Source organism: Anolis sagrei, chromosome 1 (assembly GCF_037176765.1).
Source record: "Anolis sagrei isolate rAnoSag1 chromosome 1, rAnoSag1.mat, whole genome shotgun sequence".
NCBI lineage: Eukaryota > Metazoa > Chordata > Lepidosauria > Squamata > Dactyloidae > Anolis > Anolis sagrei.
In genome coordinates, this window is record NC_090021.1 from 92538795 (window position 1) to 92557638 (window position 18844).

At 37.5% G+C, this 18844-nt stretch overlaps 1 protein-coding gene across 1 annotated transcript in view; it reads left to right on the forward strand.

Annotated features, from left to right (window-relative positions):
- LAMA4 (laminin subunit alpha 4) overlaps positions 1-17280 on the forward strand; it is a 106905-nt gene extending 89625 nt beyond the window's left edge. The window contains exons 27-38 of the mRNA XM_060753191.2: positions 1764-1898; positions 3608-3741; positions 4390-4554; positions 7734-7887; positions 9374-9561; positions 9742-9931; positions 10844-10999; positions 12137-12296; positions 13813-13943; positions 15083-15176; positions 15787-15906; positions 16539-17280. Of these exons, the coding sequence (XP_060609174.2) occupies positions 1764-1898; positions 3608-3741; positions 4390-4554; positions 7734-7887; positions 9374-9561; positions 9742-9931; positions 10844-10999; positions 12137-12296; positions 13813-13943; positions 15083-15176; positions 15787-15906; positions 16539-16684 (1773 nt within the window). The 3' untranslated portion in view covers positions 16685-17280. The remainder of the gene's footprint in view (positions 1-1763; positions 1899-3607; positions 3742-4389; positions 4555-7733; positions 7888-9373; positions 9562-9741; positions 9932-10843; positions 11000-12136; positions 12297-13812; positions 13944-15082; positions 15177-15786; positions 15907-16538) is intronic.
- Positions 17281-18844: the final 1564 nt, after the last annotated feature.

An 18844-nucleotide genomic window follows, 5' to 3' on the forward strand; every position in this document is an offset into this window, starting at 1 on the left:
CCATCAAACCCTTCTAGTGTTTTATGTTGGTCACAGGAGTTCTGTGTGCCAAGTTTGGTTCAATTCCATCGTTGATAGAGTTCAGAATGCTCTTTGATTGTAGGTGAACTATAAATCCCAGCAACTACAACTCCCAAATGACAAAATCATAATTTTTTGAGTGATGGTCACTCCTTGTGTTGTGAGATGTTTTGTTGCCAAATTTGGTGTGATTTCGTTCATTGGTTCTTTTGTTTTTAAGGTACTCATTATGCAGAGCATTTTTATATATATAGATTGGTACCATGTAATACGTCTACAGTTATTTTCCTCACTTTACTTTCTTATACTTCCTCTACCTCTTCACCACACAAATAGAATTACTGGGGCACAAAGAGCAGAAGCTCTGCTTCCAATAATGGAAATGAACACTGACAGCAACTGTTATCCCCAGCTGTTAATTGTCTCTTGTGAATCCGTTAGAATATTCAGCTTCTATAACATTGCATGAAATAAAAACAGTAGTTATTTATTTATTCACCATACTTGTATACTGCCCTTCTCAACCTCAAAGGGGACCCAGGGCAGCCTTACAAAGGCAACAATTAGATGCCGCATATACACATACATCGATGAATAAACAAAAACATTAAAAACCAATAAATTAAAACATAATATTAAAACAACAATTAAAACCACATAATCCAGGTCATATTCCAGGGCCAGTCCGATTCGTTATTATATTAGTTTATAGTCTCTTAGTGGACTGCTCCCTTTATTGTCCAAAAACCTGATCCTAGAGCCATGTTTTTAGTTTTTTTCCTGAAGGTCAGGAGGGAGAGGGTGATCTACGTTCACTGGGGAAGGTTGGAGAAGGAGTTCCATAGACAAGGGGCCACCACTAAGAAGGCAATGTCTCTTGTCCCCACCAGTTGCACTTGCGAGGGGGGTGGGACCGAGAGCAGGGCCTCCCCTGATTATCATAGCCTCTGAGGTGGCTCAAAGAGGGTGATACATTCGGACAGGTAAGCTGGGCCAGAACCATTTACAGTAACATTTCTTTTGTGAATGCAGGCATGCCAACTCTCTGCTACAAGTTGTCATTTTCTCCTTCTACTAAATCAGTAGGAGATTTGAATGTTAAGACAGGTGATTGGAAAATCAGTGTTAATTTCTGGTCTATACATAGATTAACATGGGGTCCCTATGCCCATGGGGGCCCTGATCAACTTCCCAACATGTCCATTCATTAAGCCAACATTGACAGTTAATAAACGGCACAGCAAATGCTGCTTAGGCCAGAAGAAAGGAAAGTCCAGAATTCCTACAATATGGGGCAGAGGGGCGTTTTACAGGATTTCCTGTAGCCTGTAATCCCTAACATAATGCACTTTCTAGCTCCAACCTCTGAGAGAATTTTACACCTTATCCAATTTGTATACAAAAATTGGGATTGAATGTTATGTGAGAGTATGATTGTATGATTGTTTCACCCATAGTACTATTCTCAACATCTGTCTATATATTCAGTATGTCACTATAAAGCTGCAAAGCTGAACAGAGTTGCCCTAAGTATCAGTTTGGTTGTGGAATTTGAGTTAATAATGCTTAAACACACACACAACATGCCTATCCCACAGTACCTTTTGGCATTCACAACACTAAACACAGGGATTGTTAGACTTTCTGGATTATAACTGCCTGAGCCCTGTGCATTCTCTCCTTCCATTTACTTTCTTGTTATTTTTATCGATATCTGTATATCATTTTTCCCTTTTGAACAGATGTCCCGCAAAGCATATTTCAATGGAGAAAGCTTCATTGCATCAAGCCAGAAAATCGCCTTCCATTCATTTGAAGGGGGCTTTAATTTCCGAACTTTACAGCCAAATGGATTGCTGTTCTATTCTACTGAAGGAGTAAATATGTTTTTCTCATTTTAGAAAACTTGTTTATTTTAAAACAATGTGGGATAAATACACAAATGGATATTTATTTAATTAGATTTGGAAGTCTGGTGAATTGCTAATGTCTTGGAAGCGTGCTATGGTAGTTCCTATATGTAAGCCTGAAAAGCTTTGGTTTCTATTTTCTTTTCAAAAGCCAGGAGTGGGAAAAGTGTATTGCCTCAGCTTTTGTGCTGTTACTTCTCAGTCTGAGATAGGCTTACAAATATGCAAGATTTGGAGGGGAAAGTCCTTTAGTGTATTATGTTACGTTCCTCATGTTACAACATGCCTGAATGCCATATTTGTTGCAAGATAAAGCATAGTTGTGGTTACAGCCCCATGTGGATTTGAAATATATATTGCAAGTGTCATGATATATGAATCTGTTGAGTCTCAAAACAGCTCTCTTGGGTATTCATCACCTAAATGGGATAACTAGGATTTTCAGAAAGATCAAAATGTACACAGAAACGGAATATTCTCCTACATTTTGAATTCAGAGTTCAATATGTGAAAAGTCCAAATATCAGGTGAAGGTTCACATTGTGATGACCAAACTGACAGCTATAATGTTAGCATTAGAATGAGTACAGAATGATAGGACAGAACTGTTAGGAGTTTTATTTGTTGTTTCCTTAATCGTGTTGGCATTTCAAAATGGGGGTCAGGGAGTACGAGGTTTGTTTCAGTGTCAGGTTTTGGAGATGTGAGTGAGATATGTGGTATTGCTATTTTGTGTCTTATCAATATTGAGCTGCTTTTGATACCTAAAGAAACGTCTCTTCCAAGGCCAAGAGTACATACAGCATGGAGATTTTCAGCAAGAGGAAATAATTCATTTCCCACAGTACAAACCCCATCTGATTTACATTTAAATCAATATTAAAGATGCAATGATGATTATTTGTATGCTGCCTTTCTCCCAAACTGGAGCTCAAGGCAGCTCCCAAAAACCAGTGTAGACTTGCTACATAGGCAAATGCCTCTTTTGGGCTCTCGCTCAATAAACTTACTCAGCTCATTACAAAATGGCCAAAGCTATTGCAAGAATTTTCACTAGAGATTATCCCAATGTCATTTAATATATTATTATTTTACTGATACAAAACACAGTATGACACAGATAACAAGATATATATGCTGGATTTAGTATCACGTCAGACACTTCCCAAGCGTTTAGGACTGTGTGATATATTTTCGAATGATGTGCGCAGATCCAAGTAAGGTGGCCTTTTGCAGTGGACATATCGTAATTTTGTCAATGTTTATTGTTTCCAAATGCCGGCTGAGATCTTTTGGCATGGTACCCAGTGTGCCGATTACCACTGGGACCACCTGTACTGGTTTATGGCACAGGCTTTGTAGTTTGATTTTGTGGTCTTGATAACGGCTAAGTTTTTCCTTTTGTTTTTTGTCAATTTGACTCTCACCAAGTGTGGTGACATCAATAATCCAAACTTTTTTTCTTTTCCACAATCGTGATGTCTGTTGTATTGTGTTCCAAAACTTTGTCACTCTGGATTCAAAATGAATTATTATTATTATTATTATTATTATTATTATTATTATTATTATTATTTAATATTATATAATTTTTTATTGTTGTTGTTGTTGTTGTTGCCCCACTTTATCTCTCCTGCAGGAAACTTAAAGTGGCTATGTTTTTCTTTATGTTTCAGTCAGATGAGTTCTCCATTTCTATGGATAAGGGAGCTGTTGTTTTAAATGCACAAGGTGTCAAAGTTCAAACAGCAGACAGATCCTATAATGATGGGAAATCCCACTTTGTCATTACATATGTCTCACGAGAAAGGTAAATCTGTCCAATATTTAAATTCTAATGCATTTGTAGTTCACTATTTAGCTTGGGATACCAAACACCATACTGTTTCCAGAGCCAATATGGAAACATATTGGTAAAATAGTAAAAACACATGATCTCAGCCAGATATATAGATCTATCATATAAAGATGTGTGTATAGAGTATATATCTATATAGATGCATGTGTGTGTGTGTGTGTCACACTAGCAGCCCAATCATATCAACACAACCCCACTATAAGCAGTACAATTGCAGAAATAGCATCAAGATATCCAAAGTAGCAGATGCTGTGTGGGCATAATGGCTAATTAGCTATGACTCCATCCAGTAGGTGCAGCCTGGTAGTCTATGATACTACTGTCACTTCATTGGTTTTAGCCCAGCAGTGGATAGGTTGTGTGTGAGTGACCTCAGTACTGCCAGAAGCACATAGGTACTGTGCAATACTGCTTGCTCCAATATGTACAGTACTCTTGTGTCAATGGTGCCACCTAGTGAGTTGTTCAATAACTTGAAAACAGCTATATTTCTAACGTGTGTGTGTGTGTGTGTGTGTGTGCATTCAATTATTACTGGCTTTTAAAAATGACATTGTAGCACCAATTGTAAAAAAAAAAAAGGATTATTTCTGTCTGCAGGCTTGACCTTTTAGTAGATGAACAAAAGCAGAGCAAGGACAATTCTGGGGAAAATAGAATTGAAGAAAAGCCAGCAAGCACAAAAAAAATCTTCTTTGGAGGCTTTCCCATCAGTAGTGAATTTGCCAACTTCACTGGTTGTATAAGCAATGCCTATTTTGCAAGGTAAGTCATTTTAGCTTGTGTTTTATATATTGACCAACAAATAGAATACATTTTTGCTCTCTCTCTCTCTCTCTCTCTTTTGTTCTTTCATTAATCATAGAACTGTGGAAGTACAGTGTTAGAAGGGTCCTGCTGAACATCATTTTTTTAGTCTACTTCTTGATGGGGAGATTTTAATTGGCAGCAATTAATTTGGAAGAAAAGCAAAGAAAGCTGTATAGGTGTATTTTAAAAATTCCAAAACCCATTGTAAAATAGGGTGGCCAGTTTGGACGCGAGATAAGGCTCCTGTAACCTCTACCTCAATTTTCAAATGAATGTGAACTTTCAACTGCAGCCATCTCCTATGAAGAAAACTATTGCATCCTTTAGTGGAGAGTAGGACGGGAGGAGGGGGGTAGCTAAAGATTAAAGTTACAGGAGACCCACCCCATATCCAACTGTCGGTATTATTGCCATGCAACATATTATTCACTGGAAGCAGTAAAAATGTCCCAGTAAATTAAATGTATGAAGGTACTGAAGAGACAGATTACTTAGGAATAATACCAACTGGAAACAATGCATCTTTATTTCTGAGTAGATAAATGGATTGTGCTGTTAATAGGATTAGGGTAAATCTGTCCCATACATGATTCAGTTTGCATCAAGGATTACAGAGAAAACTAAGTAAATAAGAACATTAATTCAACTGCTTGCCCAAACTAGTGTTACCAGTGAATTAATTGATCCTTGATAAATCAACATTTATATAAGATCCATAAATTCTGTGGGTCTATTCCAGTTGAACTTAAAAATTAGTGGGCTAATTTTGAAATTGAAAGTTTTAGCAATTAGAATAATAGAATCATGGAAGAGACCTTGTGCAGCATCCAGTCCAACCCCCTGCCAAGAAGCAGGAAAATCTCATTCAAAGCACCCCCGACAGATGGCCATCCAGCCTCCAAAGAAGGAGACTCCATCACATGCTGGGGCAAGTGCCCAACTTTATTTCCAATATTGTGAAGTAAAGGACACAAGTACACAAAATGGTAACACGTTTGTTATAAGAGATGCTTCTGATTCAATTTAGATAACACACTGGGTAAAATGTTATTAGCAGCAACATTGAGTAGCAGTCATTTCAGAACCATTGGCAACCATCTTTGAGAGTTCTTGGAGAACGGGAGAAGTTCCAGCAGATTGGAGGAGGGCCAATGTAGTCCCAATCTTCAAGAAGGGAAAAAAGGATGACCCAAACAACTACCGTCCGGTCAGCCTCACGTCGATACTGGGCAAGATTCTGGAAAAGATTGTTAAGGAAGCGGTCTGCAAACACTTAGAAACAAATGCAGTCATCGCTAATAGTCAACATGGATTTATCAAAAACAAGTCATGCCAGACTAATCTGATCTCTTTCTTCGATAGAGCTACAAGCTGGGTAGATGCGGGGAATGCCGTGGATGTAGCGTACCTGGATTTCAGTAAGGCCTTCGACAAGGTCCCCCATGACCTTCTGGCAAGGAAACTAGTCCAATGTGGGCTAGGCAAAACTACGGTGAGGTGGATCTGTAATTGGTTAAGTGGACGAACACAGAGAGTGCTCACTAATGCTTCCTCTTCATCTTGGAAAGAAGTGACGAGCGGAGTGCCGCAGGGTTCCGTCCTGGGCCCGGTCCTGTTCAACATCTTTATTAATGACTTAGATGAAGGGCTAGAAGGCAGGATCATCAAGTTTGCAGACGACACCAAATTGGGAGGGATAGCCAATAGTCCAGAGGACAGGAGCAGAATTCAAAACGATCTTGACAGATTAGAGAGATGGGCCAAAACTAACAAAATGAAGTTCAACAGTGACAAATGCAAGATACTCCACTTTGGCAGAAAAAATGAAATGCAAAAATACAGAATGGGGGACGCCTGGCTCGAGAGCAGTACGTGTGAAAAAGATCTTGGAGTCCTCGTGGACAACAAGTTAAACATGAGCCAACAATGTGATGTGGCGGCAAAAAAAGCCAATGGGATTTTGGCCTGCATCAATAGGAGCATAGTGTCTAGATCTAAGGAAGTAATGCTACCCCTCTATTCTGCTTTGGTTAGACCACATCTGGAATATTGTGTCCAATTCTGGGCACCACAATTCAAGAGAGATATTGACAAGCTGGAATGTGTCCAGAGGAGGGCGACTAAAATGATCAAGGGTCTGGAGAACAAGCCCTATGAGGAGCGGCTTAGGGAACTGGGCATGTTTAGCCTGAAGAAGAGAAGGCTGAGAGGAGATATGATAGCCATGTATAAATATGTGAGAGGAAGCCACAGGGAGGAGGGAGCAAGCTTGTTTTCTGCTTCCTTGGAGACTAGGACGCGGAACAATGGCTTCAAACTACAAGAGAGGAGATTCCATCTGAACATTAGGAAGAACTTCCTGACTGTGAGAGCCGTTCAGCAGTGGAACTCTCTGCCCCGGAGTGTGGTGGAGGCTCCTTCTTTGGAAGTTTTTAAGCAGAGGCTGGATGGCCATTTGTCAGGGGTGATTTGAATGCAATATTCCTGCTTCTTGGCAGGGGGTTGGACTGGATGGCCCATGAGGTCTCTTCCAACTCTTTGATTCTATGATTCTATGATTCTATTTTGTGGTTTCCACAGTTCAATTTGCATTTTAGTTAGTATTAATATCTGGGATTACATCTTTTGAGGTTTACTTTACTGTGCTCATATAGCAAGGCTTTGTTGGTCTTAAACAAATTGCTAAATTGCTTTTTCAGATTATTTCTGATTTTCAGTATATATACCATGGTTTAAAATATTGAGCAGGATAATAAAGAATAGAGGTACAACTAAAGTAATGTTTGGCAGATTCCGCACAATATAGGTTTTTCCTCTGATTATTTTATTTTATGTTCCTTATACCAGGAAAGAAACCTGCAAAATTTAATAAAAACATGCTTCTTCATGACAAAAATCAATAAAATATGCAGGGCATGATTTAGCAGAAGTTGGCTGCACTCCTTAATGATAGTTCAATGGCAAAAACTATATTTCTCCGTGGATCTGTTCCACGAACATGCAGAGCTCATAAACAGGACAATTTTAATTGTTTCAATGGCAGATTACTTGGATAAATAAGCTTTCTATATACAAAATCAAAATTGGTGGCTAAAGTGACAAGATTATCATTTTTCCCCATTTCTCTTAAATAGATTGGATCGAGATGTTGAGGTGGAAGACTTCCAGCGGTACCCTGAGAAAGTCCAAGCATCCCTTTATGGATGCCCTGTTGAAACTCCTCCAGCTGCCCTTTTCCATAAGAAAAGAAAAAATTCTGCCAGATCCAAAGGAAGCCACAGTAAAAGGGTTAGTATTGCCACCTGGCTAGCCACTCAAAAAGCCACTATACCTCACATTTCTGTTGTTCTTTGGGAATGTCATGTTTTTATTGATTGCACATAAACATCTTCAAAAACAGAAAACAGTTGATTTTTTAAAAAAATAACAAGCATATGTTGTTTGGATTCAAAGTGATATTAACTGAAAACAAAGGAAGTTATTATTTCCAGAACCTCCCTCATTCAAACAAAATAAAAATAATCTACAAAACACTTCTCTCTTCCAGGCTAATTAAAAGTTGTCCTCATTATCAATAATGTTTTTTTAATTCAGTAATTTAACAATCTCAATATTCTGTTTCACATAAAGTAAACTGAGCTAACTGCTATATAGCATAGATTAGGATGATCAATTTAACTATGAGCAAGCATTTTGATTTTTTTCATTTATTTATTCTAAGTCTTTTTTAGGTAGCCTATACTTAATAGCATTCAGGAAAATGTGAAATAAAATTCAAAAACTCAAATTAGTTAAAATGGGAATAGATTAAAAGCAACCAATGCTAAAGCAGGCTTGTTAAGATGCAAAAATGTGACAAACTAAAAGTTCAGGGTAGCACTATAATATGCACTGTTACTATCTATCTATCTATCTATCTATCTATCTATATTAGACACCAGAATGACCTCTTAGGGGAGGGTTTTCCATAACTGCTGTGAGGGCATGACATTTATTATTTAAAACATTTATGTATTGCTTCTCAGTTCCCTAGGGGTCACAAGCACTGTATAATAAATAACAATTTCACTTGAAATACTAAATATAGAAATTTAAATGAGATTACATCTTGTAAATATACATTAAATTAAATATTAAATATTAACTATTATTGTCTCGGTGCACATTTTCCCAAAGGTGCTTGTTAAGTGGTTCAAGTTCAAGGGGCTGGGCTTAGTATAGCAGGTTAAACCGCTGTGCTGCAGAAAAATCCTGCTGATTGCAAGGTCAGCAGTTCGAGCCCGGTTGGGGTGAGCACCCGCCGTTAGCCCCAGCTCACCTATCCACCTAGCAGATCGAAAGCAGTGATACGAGTAGATAAAATAGGTACCACCATTTAGCAGGGAAGTAATAAAAAGGCACCTTTTAAAAAAGGACATAGATTGGAGGAAAGCTCCTCGGCATGGAAGATGGAGAGACAGCATCCCCGAGGCTGGAGTCAAGCACAGCCTCCAAGATACCAGAAATAAGATGGGAAAACTGTCGTTACCTCTGCTTGTGTTTGTCTGTCCTTGTTAATTGTATAATCAGCACTGAATGTTTGCCGTATGTGTGTTCTGTAAGCCACTCTGAGTCCCCTTCGTGGTAAGAAGGGTGGGGTATAAATACTATAAATAAATAATAAAGAAATAAGTGGAGAAATCTAAATTTTACAGATCAAAAAACTGTAATAATGGGAAATAATTAGAGAATTTTATAGTGATCTAAAAATACTTGTGTGTTTCTTTGTACAAAGGTTGGTAAAGAAGACACTTCACTGTTTCCATCAAGCATTAAAAAAACAGATCAAGAATTGAGAGTTCATCAGGCCCCACACTGCCACCTACCTAATAACCCCAAAGCAATTGAACATATGTATCTGTTTGGAGGAACAGCAAATAGCCGGCAAGAATATGATTACTTACCAAAGGATTTCAATGAAAGGTAGAGTGAATTAATAATAAGAGACTAATGTGCTTATAATATTTCTAATGCTATTTCCATTTTTCCAGCCTAAAGGAATATAGAGTAAGCTATCAAACTTCTAACATAACTCAGGCATTTTTCTTCTTCACTTTTTAGAGGGCAGTTGTTCAGTAATTTCTTTTTACATTTTTTTGACAGGTCTCAGTTCTCCATTACCCTGAAAACTCATTCATCCCATGGCATGATTTTCTATGTCTCTGATCAAACTGAGGAACATTTCATGGCTTTTTTTATCGCACATGGCCGTCTAATTTTTATGTTTAACAGTGGAAACCAAAAATTAAGAATTAGAACTCAAGAGAAGTACAATGATGACCAATGGCACAATGTAAGTTGGCTGAGAGGTAGAAACAGCTGTTGCAACAAATGTAGCATCTGATTTTGTAGTAGACCAATCTGTAATAAAATTTCCCAGCTATAATGATACATAATATGCCTGTCTAATATACACATGTAAACCCAGTTTAGGGGAAAGAATGTTGCCTAATCACGTGATTACGCCAGATGTAGACGATGTTTTCAACTAAACAATTACCTGAGTCAGCTACAATTGTCTGAAAAAATGGATTCTGTGGCTAAGAATAATCTCATCCCAATTGGATTTTCACTTTATGTGAATGTTATCAGTAAGAAGAGGAAAAATCTGAATCTTACTGAATCGAACCAATTTGAAGATTTTACTCTTCAAACAGGCCTTTGACCTTGTTTAGGAATCCTTACTGACTACATTTGAGGACTAGTGTAATTTCACCTTGCACTTTATGGATTGATTGCAATTTGTTTATATCCGCAGCTACTATTGCATTTTATTGACTAATGGGATTTCATTATTTTATGTGGTTGCATTGTAATTGTTATATTGGTCATGCATTTATTTTATTTTATGTGTTTGCACCTTGAGTGCTTTTGTGAGCAGCCCCGAGTCCCTTCGGGGAGATGGTGGCAGGGTATAAATAAAGTTGTTGTTGTTGTTGTTGTTGTTGTTGTTGTTATTATTATTATTATTATTATTATTATTATTATGTCTTCCCAGGTACACTTACCCAGAACTCTTTTTTCCCATTCCTATTCTATTGTTTTACTAAATGTAAATTTTTAAATGTTGATTCTCTACCTTTTGCATTTTATTGGGCAAATGACAAATTACCAGAAGTATAGAATAAATCAAAAATCAGCATGTTGGACAATTGCCTTTTTTTGCTAGTCTCTTTAAACTAATGTATTGACTTTTTTTTTTAAGGTAATGTTTGTTCGGGAAAAAAATACTGGTCGCTTGGTAATTGATGGTCTCCGAGTGCTAGAAGACAGTCTTTCTTCATTTGATAACACATGGCATGTCTCTAGTCCTTTTTACATAGGAGGTGTGGCTCCTGGAAAAGCTGCCAAGAATATTCAGGTAAAAATAATTTTCCATAATAATGAATGAACAAATATGTTCCCTGGATGGCCTGGGGGAGCAATCCACTACAGCTGGGTCAGACCAGCATTTGAGCCCATAAAAATATTTTAAAGACTATTGACTTTTGAAGTAGTATTTCTAGCGGCTGTCACTTTTACTAGAAGAGTGTTCAAGTTGGCTGCTTTATCAACACAACCAAGTTTGTGCATGTGGGATCAAACCACGTTAACACTGACTCTTGAACCATCTAAATGTAGACTGAACAAAGGGTTATACAAGTATCAAGTCTATAAATTTCCAAGCTTATCTCCCAAGCCAGTGCATGCATAGGAAAGAAATTGGCACACACTGGATGTAAGAAGAGCAGTAAAGACCTATATAAAAGAGAACTAAAACAGTCAGGTGAATAGAGATTCTATTTATTTTATTTAATCCAAAAACAATAGAAAATAAGGCCTCTCGGGTACAAATTGTAAGAAGGTTGAAGGCTTGCATGTTCTTATGCTATAATTTGGCAAAAGTTCCTCAACCACAGAATGTGTGGCCTCATTCCACACGGTCTATGGCAACCAGCACTGCATATGTAGTATCAGCATTACTAGAGGATGTTTGCAATACAACTGATTGTAAAGTGCCTTCAACTTTTAGAAGACTTCAACTTTTTACAAGATAGACCTAAATAAATCAGCTTGGATTGGGCAGACAGTTCTGTAATTTAGAAGCCAGTAGCACCCACCCCATAGAGGGAGGTTTCGATTGCTTCTCCAGGACATCCAGAGAATGAGGGGTTGATTCTTGTATAGCCTAGAGAAGCAGTTCACCCCTCTCCATTTTTGACTGCATAGACAAATACATAGAAATTGAGCAAAGACACAAGATCACCTACTGGGTTTCCACGCCCAAACGGGGATTTGAATTTTTTTCCTCAGAGTCCAATGCTATACCAGACTAACTCCAATCAGAAATTACTGCCAAATTCAAATACAGAATATTCTTTTTAGCCTTCCTTTCTTTTACTCAAGTGAAATGTCTATTAAATTTATGAATTATGATATGCCTAAATCAAATTGAAGAAGCAAATAATGTTTTCCCTTCCTTATACAGCTATTTTACTTGTCTCCATTGTTTTCTCAGATCAACTCAGTCTACAGTTTCAGTGGTTGTCTTGGCAGCTTACAGCTCAATGGAAGCCCAGCCATGTCTCCTTCACAAACATTTAGTGTGACACCTTGTTTTGAAGGACCATCAGAGGAAGGAACATATTTTTCAACAGAAGGGGGATATATTATTCTTGGTAACACACCACTAATTACTATTATTATGATTGTTTCATCATGCTGATGGCAGTATAAGCATCATCTAGTGAATCATAGATTATAGAATAATAGAGTTGGAAGGGGCCACATGGATCATCTATTCCAATCCTCTGCCATGCAAGAAAGCACAATCTGTTTTTTTCCAGGTCAGGAGGGAGGGAGCTGATCTAATTTCTCTTAATTTCACCTTTCATTTGTATCACGAACTCCAGGAGCACATGGTCACTCCGACCTAAGGATCCCACCACTTCCACTCCATTGACCAGGCCCTCAGTGTTGGTTAGAATCAGATCCAGAATAGCTAATCCCCTTGTTGCCTCTTCCACCTTCTAGACAATAAAATTGCCTGCAAGGCAAGTGAGGGTTTTGCTGGACCTTGTACTCTTGGAAAAGTTTGTTTTCCAACAAATATCAGAGAAGTTGAAATCCCCCATTACCACTATATTTCTTATTTCAGCATGTTTGTCATCTGGTCAAGGAAGACTTCATTTTAATTTATTTTTATCTACTTTGTTTTATACCTTGCCCTCTCTCTCTCTCTCTTATTGAGGGACTCAGAGCGACTGACACTCAGTAACAATTTGATACTGTTTGAACCTAGGACAATACAAACTCAAAATGCATATAAATCAAACACAGAGAAATTTTAAGAAATTTAATCCAGTTCTTCTGTCTGAAAGTATTGGAGAGATAACTGAAGAGTCATCTTCAAAAAAAATTATGTATTAAACCTATGTCAGGTGCCTCATGGGCTCTTGGTAGAATATTATGTTGCATGAACCTCTTCATCTTCTCCGTATAGCCGCTACTGTGACAGTAACAACCAAATCCTTACGCTTATTGCAGTGGTAGCCCTATTGGTATGCTAGTTCTGTTAATTCCAATTATCAGCATAAAGCTGATCATCTGAGACTCCTTGTGGTTGCGATATAGCACCCTTCATTTTTGGCCAGCATAGTCAGAGGTACAGGATGATGAGAGTGCAGTCTAGCATCTGAGTGACAAGTTGCTTATAGAATTAGCACAATGCCATATCCATTTGCTTTTTCAGAGGGACAATGAACATCATTTTGAATGTTACAATGCTTATGCAATGGGTTATACAATAAAGCCATCTGGGGAAGTGGGCCTGAATAAAATCACACCCTCCTGACTTACTTGTCTAAAGACGTTATTAGCATGGAATATATATTAGCATGGAACATAGCATATCACAAAATTATCATGTTCAAATAGTGATAGAGTCTGGTATACAACGAAAATGAAAGCAAATACAATGGACGCTATACAATGGAAACTAAAACAAAATATACAATCATAATTGTAGAGTATCGTGCCAAAGAATAGTCAAACCTTGGAGTCCAAAAATTAAAAAAGTATTTCCAAGATTTAAAAAATACAGAATTCAAAACCATTATTACAATTTTCACTAATTTCATAATTAATCTTCATGCAAAAAGAACATTCTGTAACTTATCATGATCTTCCCGACAGATGAATCATTCAGCTTGGGCATGAAATTTGAAGTTGTTTTTGAAATCCGTCCTAGAAGCAATACAGGTATCCTAATGCATGCACACAGTGTCAGCAGAGAGTTCCTGAACATACACATGAAAGAAGGACAGGTATAATGAAGGACTAATTGTTCCCTTTATATTTCAATATATATGCCTTTCCCAATTGAATGCTGTACTATTTTTGCCATGCACTTTGTGAACAAATCAAAATTCACTCTTAATATGAACAGGTTCTAATTTGTGACACAACCTCATTTAATCATAAAAGAAAAATTTACCACAGTTGTTGCTTTTCAATAGGTTTATCAAGCAACAATAGAACATCAGTGTCAAAACACTATCAGTATGTAAGAATATTGAAAATTCTGTCCACCATATCAATGCTTTAGAAACATTTAACTGCTGCAGGTTAGATAACTTTTCTTCACATCTTTATGGTGTGGCCCAAAAACATCAGAACTCTGTAAATGTGCACATACATGCGTGCAAGTGTTCATGAACAATGTCAGCAAGGGGGGAAAAAGCAGATTTCACAAACAAATGAATAACAAGCAGATTTTATTATGAAAAGGATACATTTCCCAAGACGTTCACAATGTAATATACCAGTCAAAGTGTTATTAAAAAAACAATTTAACTGGGTTTGCATTTGAAAAAAAATGCTACCACTATTTGACCCAGTGAACTACATGACTTAAGAGTGAGTTCTGGGAGTTCCTGGTCCAAAATTTCACAAACTGTAGATGAAAAGGAGAGGCATTATTTCTCTGCCTCGCCTTTTCACCTGCAGTTTGTGAAAAATAATATCGACCTACTGTCAATAAAGGTTGATTATTTTATTAGGCTGTTATATCTTTCTATAAATCCAGTTTTCCACTCATAGGAAAGTTAACAATGGGAAACAAGGACTCAGAGCAGAAAAATCTACTTGTATAATTTAGCTCTTCCAAATTCTGCAAGCTCAAATTTTATATTCACGTGTACTTGTACATCTCTAAAATTGTTTTTAGAAAACCAGCAATCCTTTCAGTTTCACTTTATTGCACTGATTAAAACTGCTAGAGTTCTGCAAACTGAATCTGTTCCAAACAAATGTAGCTACTTACTTGAAATTAAGATTGGGCGGGGGGGGGGGGGGTCTGAATAATTAAACTATTTTTTATTAAACATCTCAAATGGCATAGGAAGTTTAGTTTTTGTTTTCAAGCAAGAATAATAGTTAAATGTGCATTAAATGGTTTTACCAGGTAATTGTAAAGCTCAACAATGGAATCAAGGACTTTTCAACTTCTGTTATACCAAAGCAGAATCTCTGTGATGGCCAATGGCACAGAATTGCTGGTGAGTAGACAATGGAATTACTATTAATGATGGTTTCCTTATACGGTCTCTTCCTCTAGTCCAAGCAAGTTCAGGTATAGAACGGCATGTAGAATTATAAAGGCATTAAAAAGGCATGGGAGGATCAAGCAGTCTTCTGTCCATCCAAATTAGAATGGAAATGGCTCCAACATTTTGCTCTTATAATGTGTCACTGAAGAGTAAAGAAACTGAAGTATGGGTTGTTGTGTGTTTTCTGGGCTGTATGGCCATATTCAAGAAGCATTCTGGAACATGGCCATACAGTCTGGAAAACACACAACAACCCAGTGATTCCGGCCATGTAAGCCTTTGACAATAAACTGAAGTATCTTTAAACAAATGTTTGTCCTACATAGTAATCTAAGAAATCACATGTTGGAGGTAGCCATTTTTTAAAGTTTGAGGCTTTTGTTGAAAATGGAATCATGCAATTAATAATCCATCATCCAGGGCAATGTCTTAATCACTATGGGAGGGCAGATCTAGGTCGTGGGGAAGGAAACTTTTAGCTAGGGTTTTCAAGTGTATTTGTGAAATCAGAGAGAACACTCATGGCTCTCATTTTCCCCTTGTTCTTTTTGCATGACAGTGATCAGAGACGCCAATGTGGTGCAGCTGGATGTAGACTCTGAAGTGAATCATGTAGTTGGACCATTAAATCCCAAAGCAACTGACCATAGGGAGCCTGTCTTTGTTGGAGGAGTACCAGGTAAAATTTATCATTATTTTAAAATATTTAAATATTTCCTTTTTAAAAATATAGTAATACACACAAATATATGTATACACAAAGTGACATATCTCTGCAAAAGCTGGAATCCTGTTGGTATCTTACACCTATGTTCCCCTACAAAAGGATATATTTGTCTTGATTCTGCATGGCCATGATGAGTTCAAAAATACGTATTGCCAATAAAAATAACAAAAAATCATTTTTAAATTATTCATTAATGATAAGTTTTCTTTGGCAGTTGTATTGTAAGGGGCTTTTTAACATCTTACAAAAAGCAATGATTAAGATTCAAAGTGGTAATTCCACAGATGAATCCATATAATCTGAATCAAAAGAAGGGCCCCACTACAATTTGTCCCAGAAGACTGAGAAACCCTCCAAAGCTTGATTTGCAGCCAGCATCATACAGAAAGTTCCACTGCACTCGAACTGTACTTCTGGTCTAGTATCAGATTTAGGCCACTATAAGTAAATGGTGGTAAAAAGGTAATTAGTGTATTTAGATCATGCCACATTCAGATTTTATTCTGAAAAACTCAGTCACCTACAAATACTGCAACATTTTTAACAACTCATGCTTGTTTATTTGTTTGTTTATCTCTCTGCAGAATCTCTTCTCACATTCAGTTTAACTACGCGCAACTCCTTTAATGGATGCATCCGTAACTTTATGATTGATGAAAGCCCAGTGAGTTTCAGTAAGGCTGCTTTGGTTAGTGGTGCTGTAAGCATCAATAGATGTCCTGCTGCCTGAAAGGTGACAAACTACACAACTGCAAGGACCTGTGTAGCGCCAAAGGAGAAATTCTAGCCAAAGAAGCTGTGATGTATTTAATTTTAAGTACCAAAGAAAATAAAATATATTGCTCAGTATATGTGCATGATTAAACATTATGCTTATAATCACTCCTAATAATGTGTTTCCTGCAGCAGCAACAAAAATAAGAAACAGCCTAATTATTTGCAGTGCACCCTGTCAAAATTAAGATCATCAGCCCAAACCTATGCAGGTGTGAGTGTGCCTGAACCCACTAAAATAACAAGTTTAGGTATTTCTAGTTCAATATAGATTGGCAGCTAATACATAAATCTCCAAGCCTGAGCATACTGATGAAATATGCAATATGCAAAGATGTATCTCATTCCTTATACACTATTGTGCTCTGTATACACTATTGTGCTTCCCTTATGGGGAAGAGCGAAAAATGCATCTCAGTTGAATACTATTGGGACCCTTCATGTGGAGGCACTGTGTTTGAAATATAGATAAATTCTGTACATGGTTTGTACTAAATGCACCGGCTACATGTACCTTACAGAATAAATTTTTAAATAGACATGCTTCACAAATGATTGTTTTCAAAGTCTTTTTATCCAGTTTCTGTATACATCTGTCTATATTTATTAACATCAATGTATGTATGTTTGTATGTATGTATGTAACACAAAGGTTCCTACATGGCTTGTTGAATCTGGACCAAACATGACACACATAAAAAGGTAAAGGTAGTCCCGACATTAAGTCCAGTCATGTCTGACTCTGGGGTGTGGTGCTCATCTCCATTTCTAAGCCAAAGAGTCCGTAGACACCTCCAAGGTCATGTGGCCGGCATGACTGCATGGAGCGCAAGTTAAAATACTGGGGGAAGTTTCAACTAAAAAAAATACCCCATTTTGGGATGACACCCCCCCCCCATTAAATGTGTGTGTGTGTGTGTGTGTGTGTGTGTGTGTGTTAGGGAAAATGACCCAAAAATCAGCAGAGTATCCAAAATACAGAAACATTCCGACTGTCATACAGGAGACATGGGGGAAGGGATTCCCTCAACTTCTTCAAAACTAATTACTCCCCATTGAGAACTGCAGATTTGCTCTAGTTCACATAGCCATTTGCTATCAATGAGTGCCCTGATAGGATTTCTCTTCATCCCCATGAACTGCTTTACTTCATGTTCATAAACCTCAGGAACATGTTCCAGTGACACAACCACCCCACTTCACAGTGATAAACAAAATCATCATACTCAAGAGTCAAGATCATTCAGTAACTCCTTTATATTGCCAGCTGCTAAACCCTCTGTTTTTGACATGTTGATACATGATACTACTGTTGACATCACATTGTTGAGCCGCAACAACTGCACAGAAACGTTTTTGGTGTATAATGCAGTGGCATATAATTAAATCACTTGGATCAAGCCTGAGACAATTCAGTTCTTTCTTGACAAATACAATGAATCCTTTTTGCGAGCAAAACAGCCAGTTCAGCAACATTTGTTATGTCTGTTGTCTCAACAAAAGTCAGAAACACTGGAAATTTCCTGGATAACCCTTCAGTGATTTTTTCAATATTTTGTGCTACGTCAGTAATCCGATCTGAAACTGTTCTCCAAGATATACTATGCTACTTTGTGTGGTGCTAACTTTGGAGTAGCTACACTGCATAATTAATGTAGTTTGATGCCACTTTGACTGCCATGGCTCCAGACTATAGAATCCTGGGAGTTATCGTTTTATGAAATGACTTCTAGGACCTCTTCACATGGGGCAAAATAGCCCCACTTTGCCACTTTTAGCTGGGGCTTGGATGGGGCCTGCTATATTTATTTTGTCTGCCATTTTCTACTGTTTGTGATGACTTGCCAGTTCTGCCTTCTCTTGCTCATTTGACCTAACCACTTGAACAGCACTGGAACTGGCCTGTTGTTGAATGCTAAGCAAGTTTAGCCATTGTCAGGGCTTGAGTAGAAGGTCGGTGGCTAATGTTGTTGTTGATTGTATTCCAGCTATATCAGTTATTACAGACTATCAAACTTCATATTCTCATTGTGACAGGATACACCACATACCCAGAGCTTTTGGTCTTCAGTTGATTTCTCAGGTCAAATCTCGTAATATATTTTGCCCATTTATC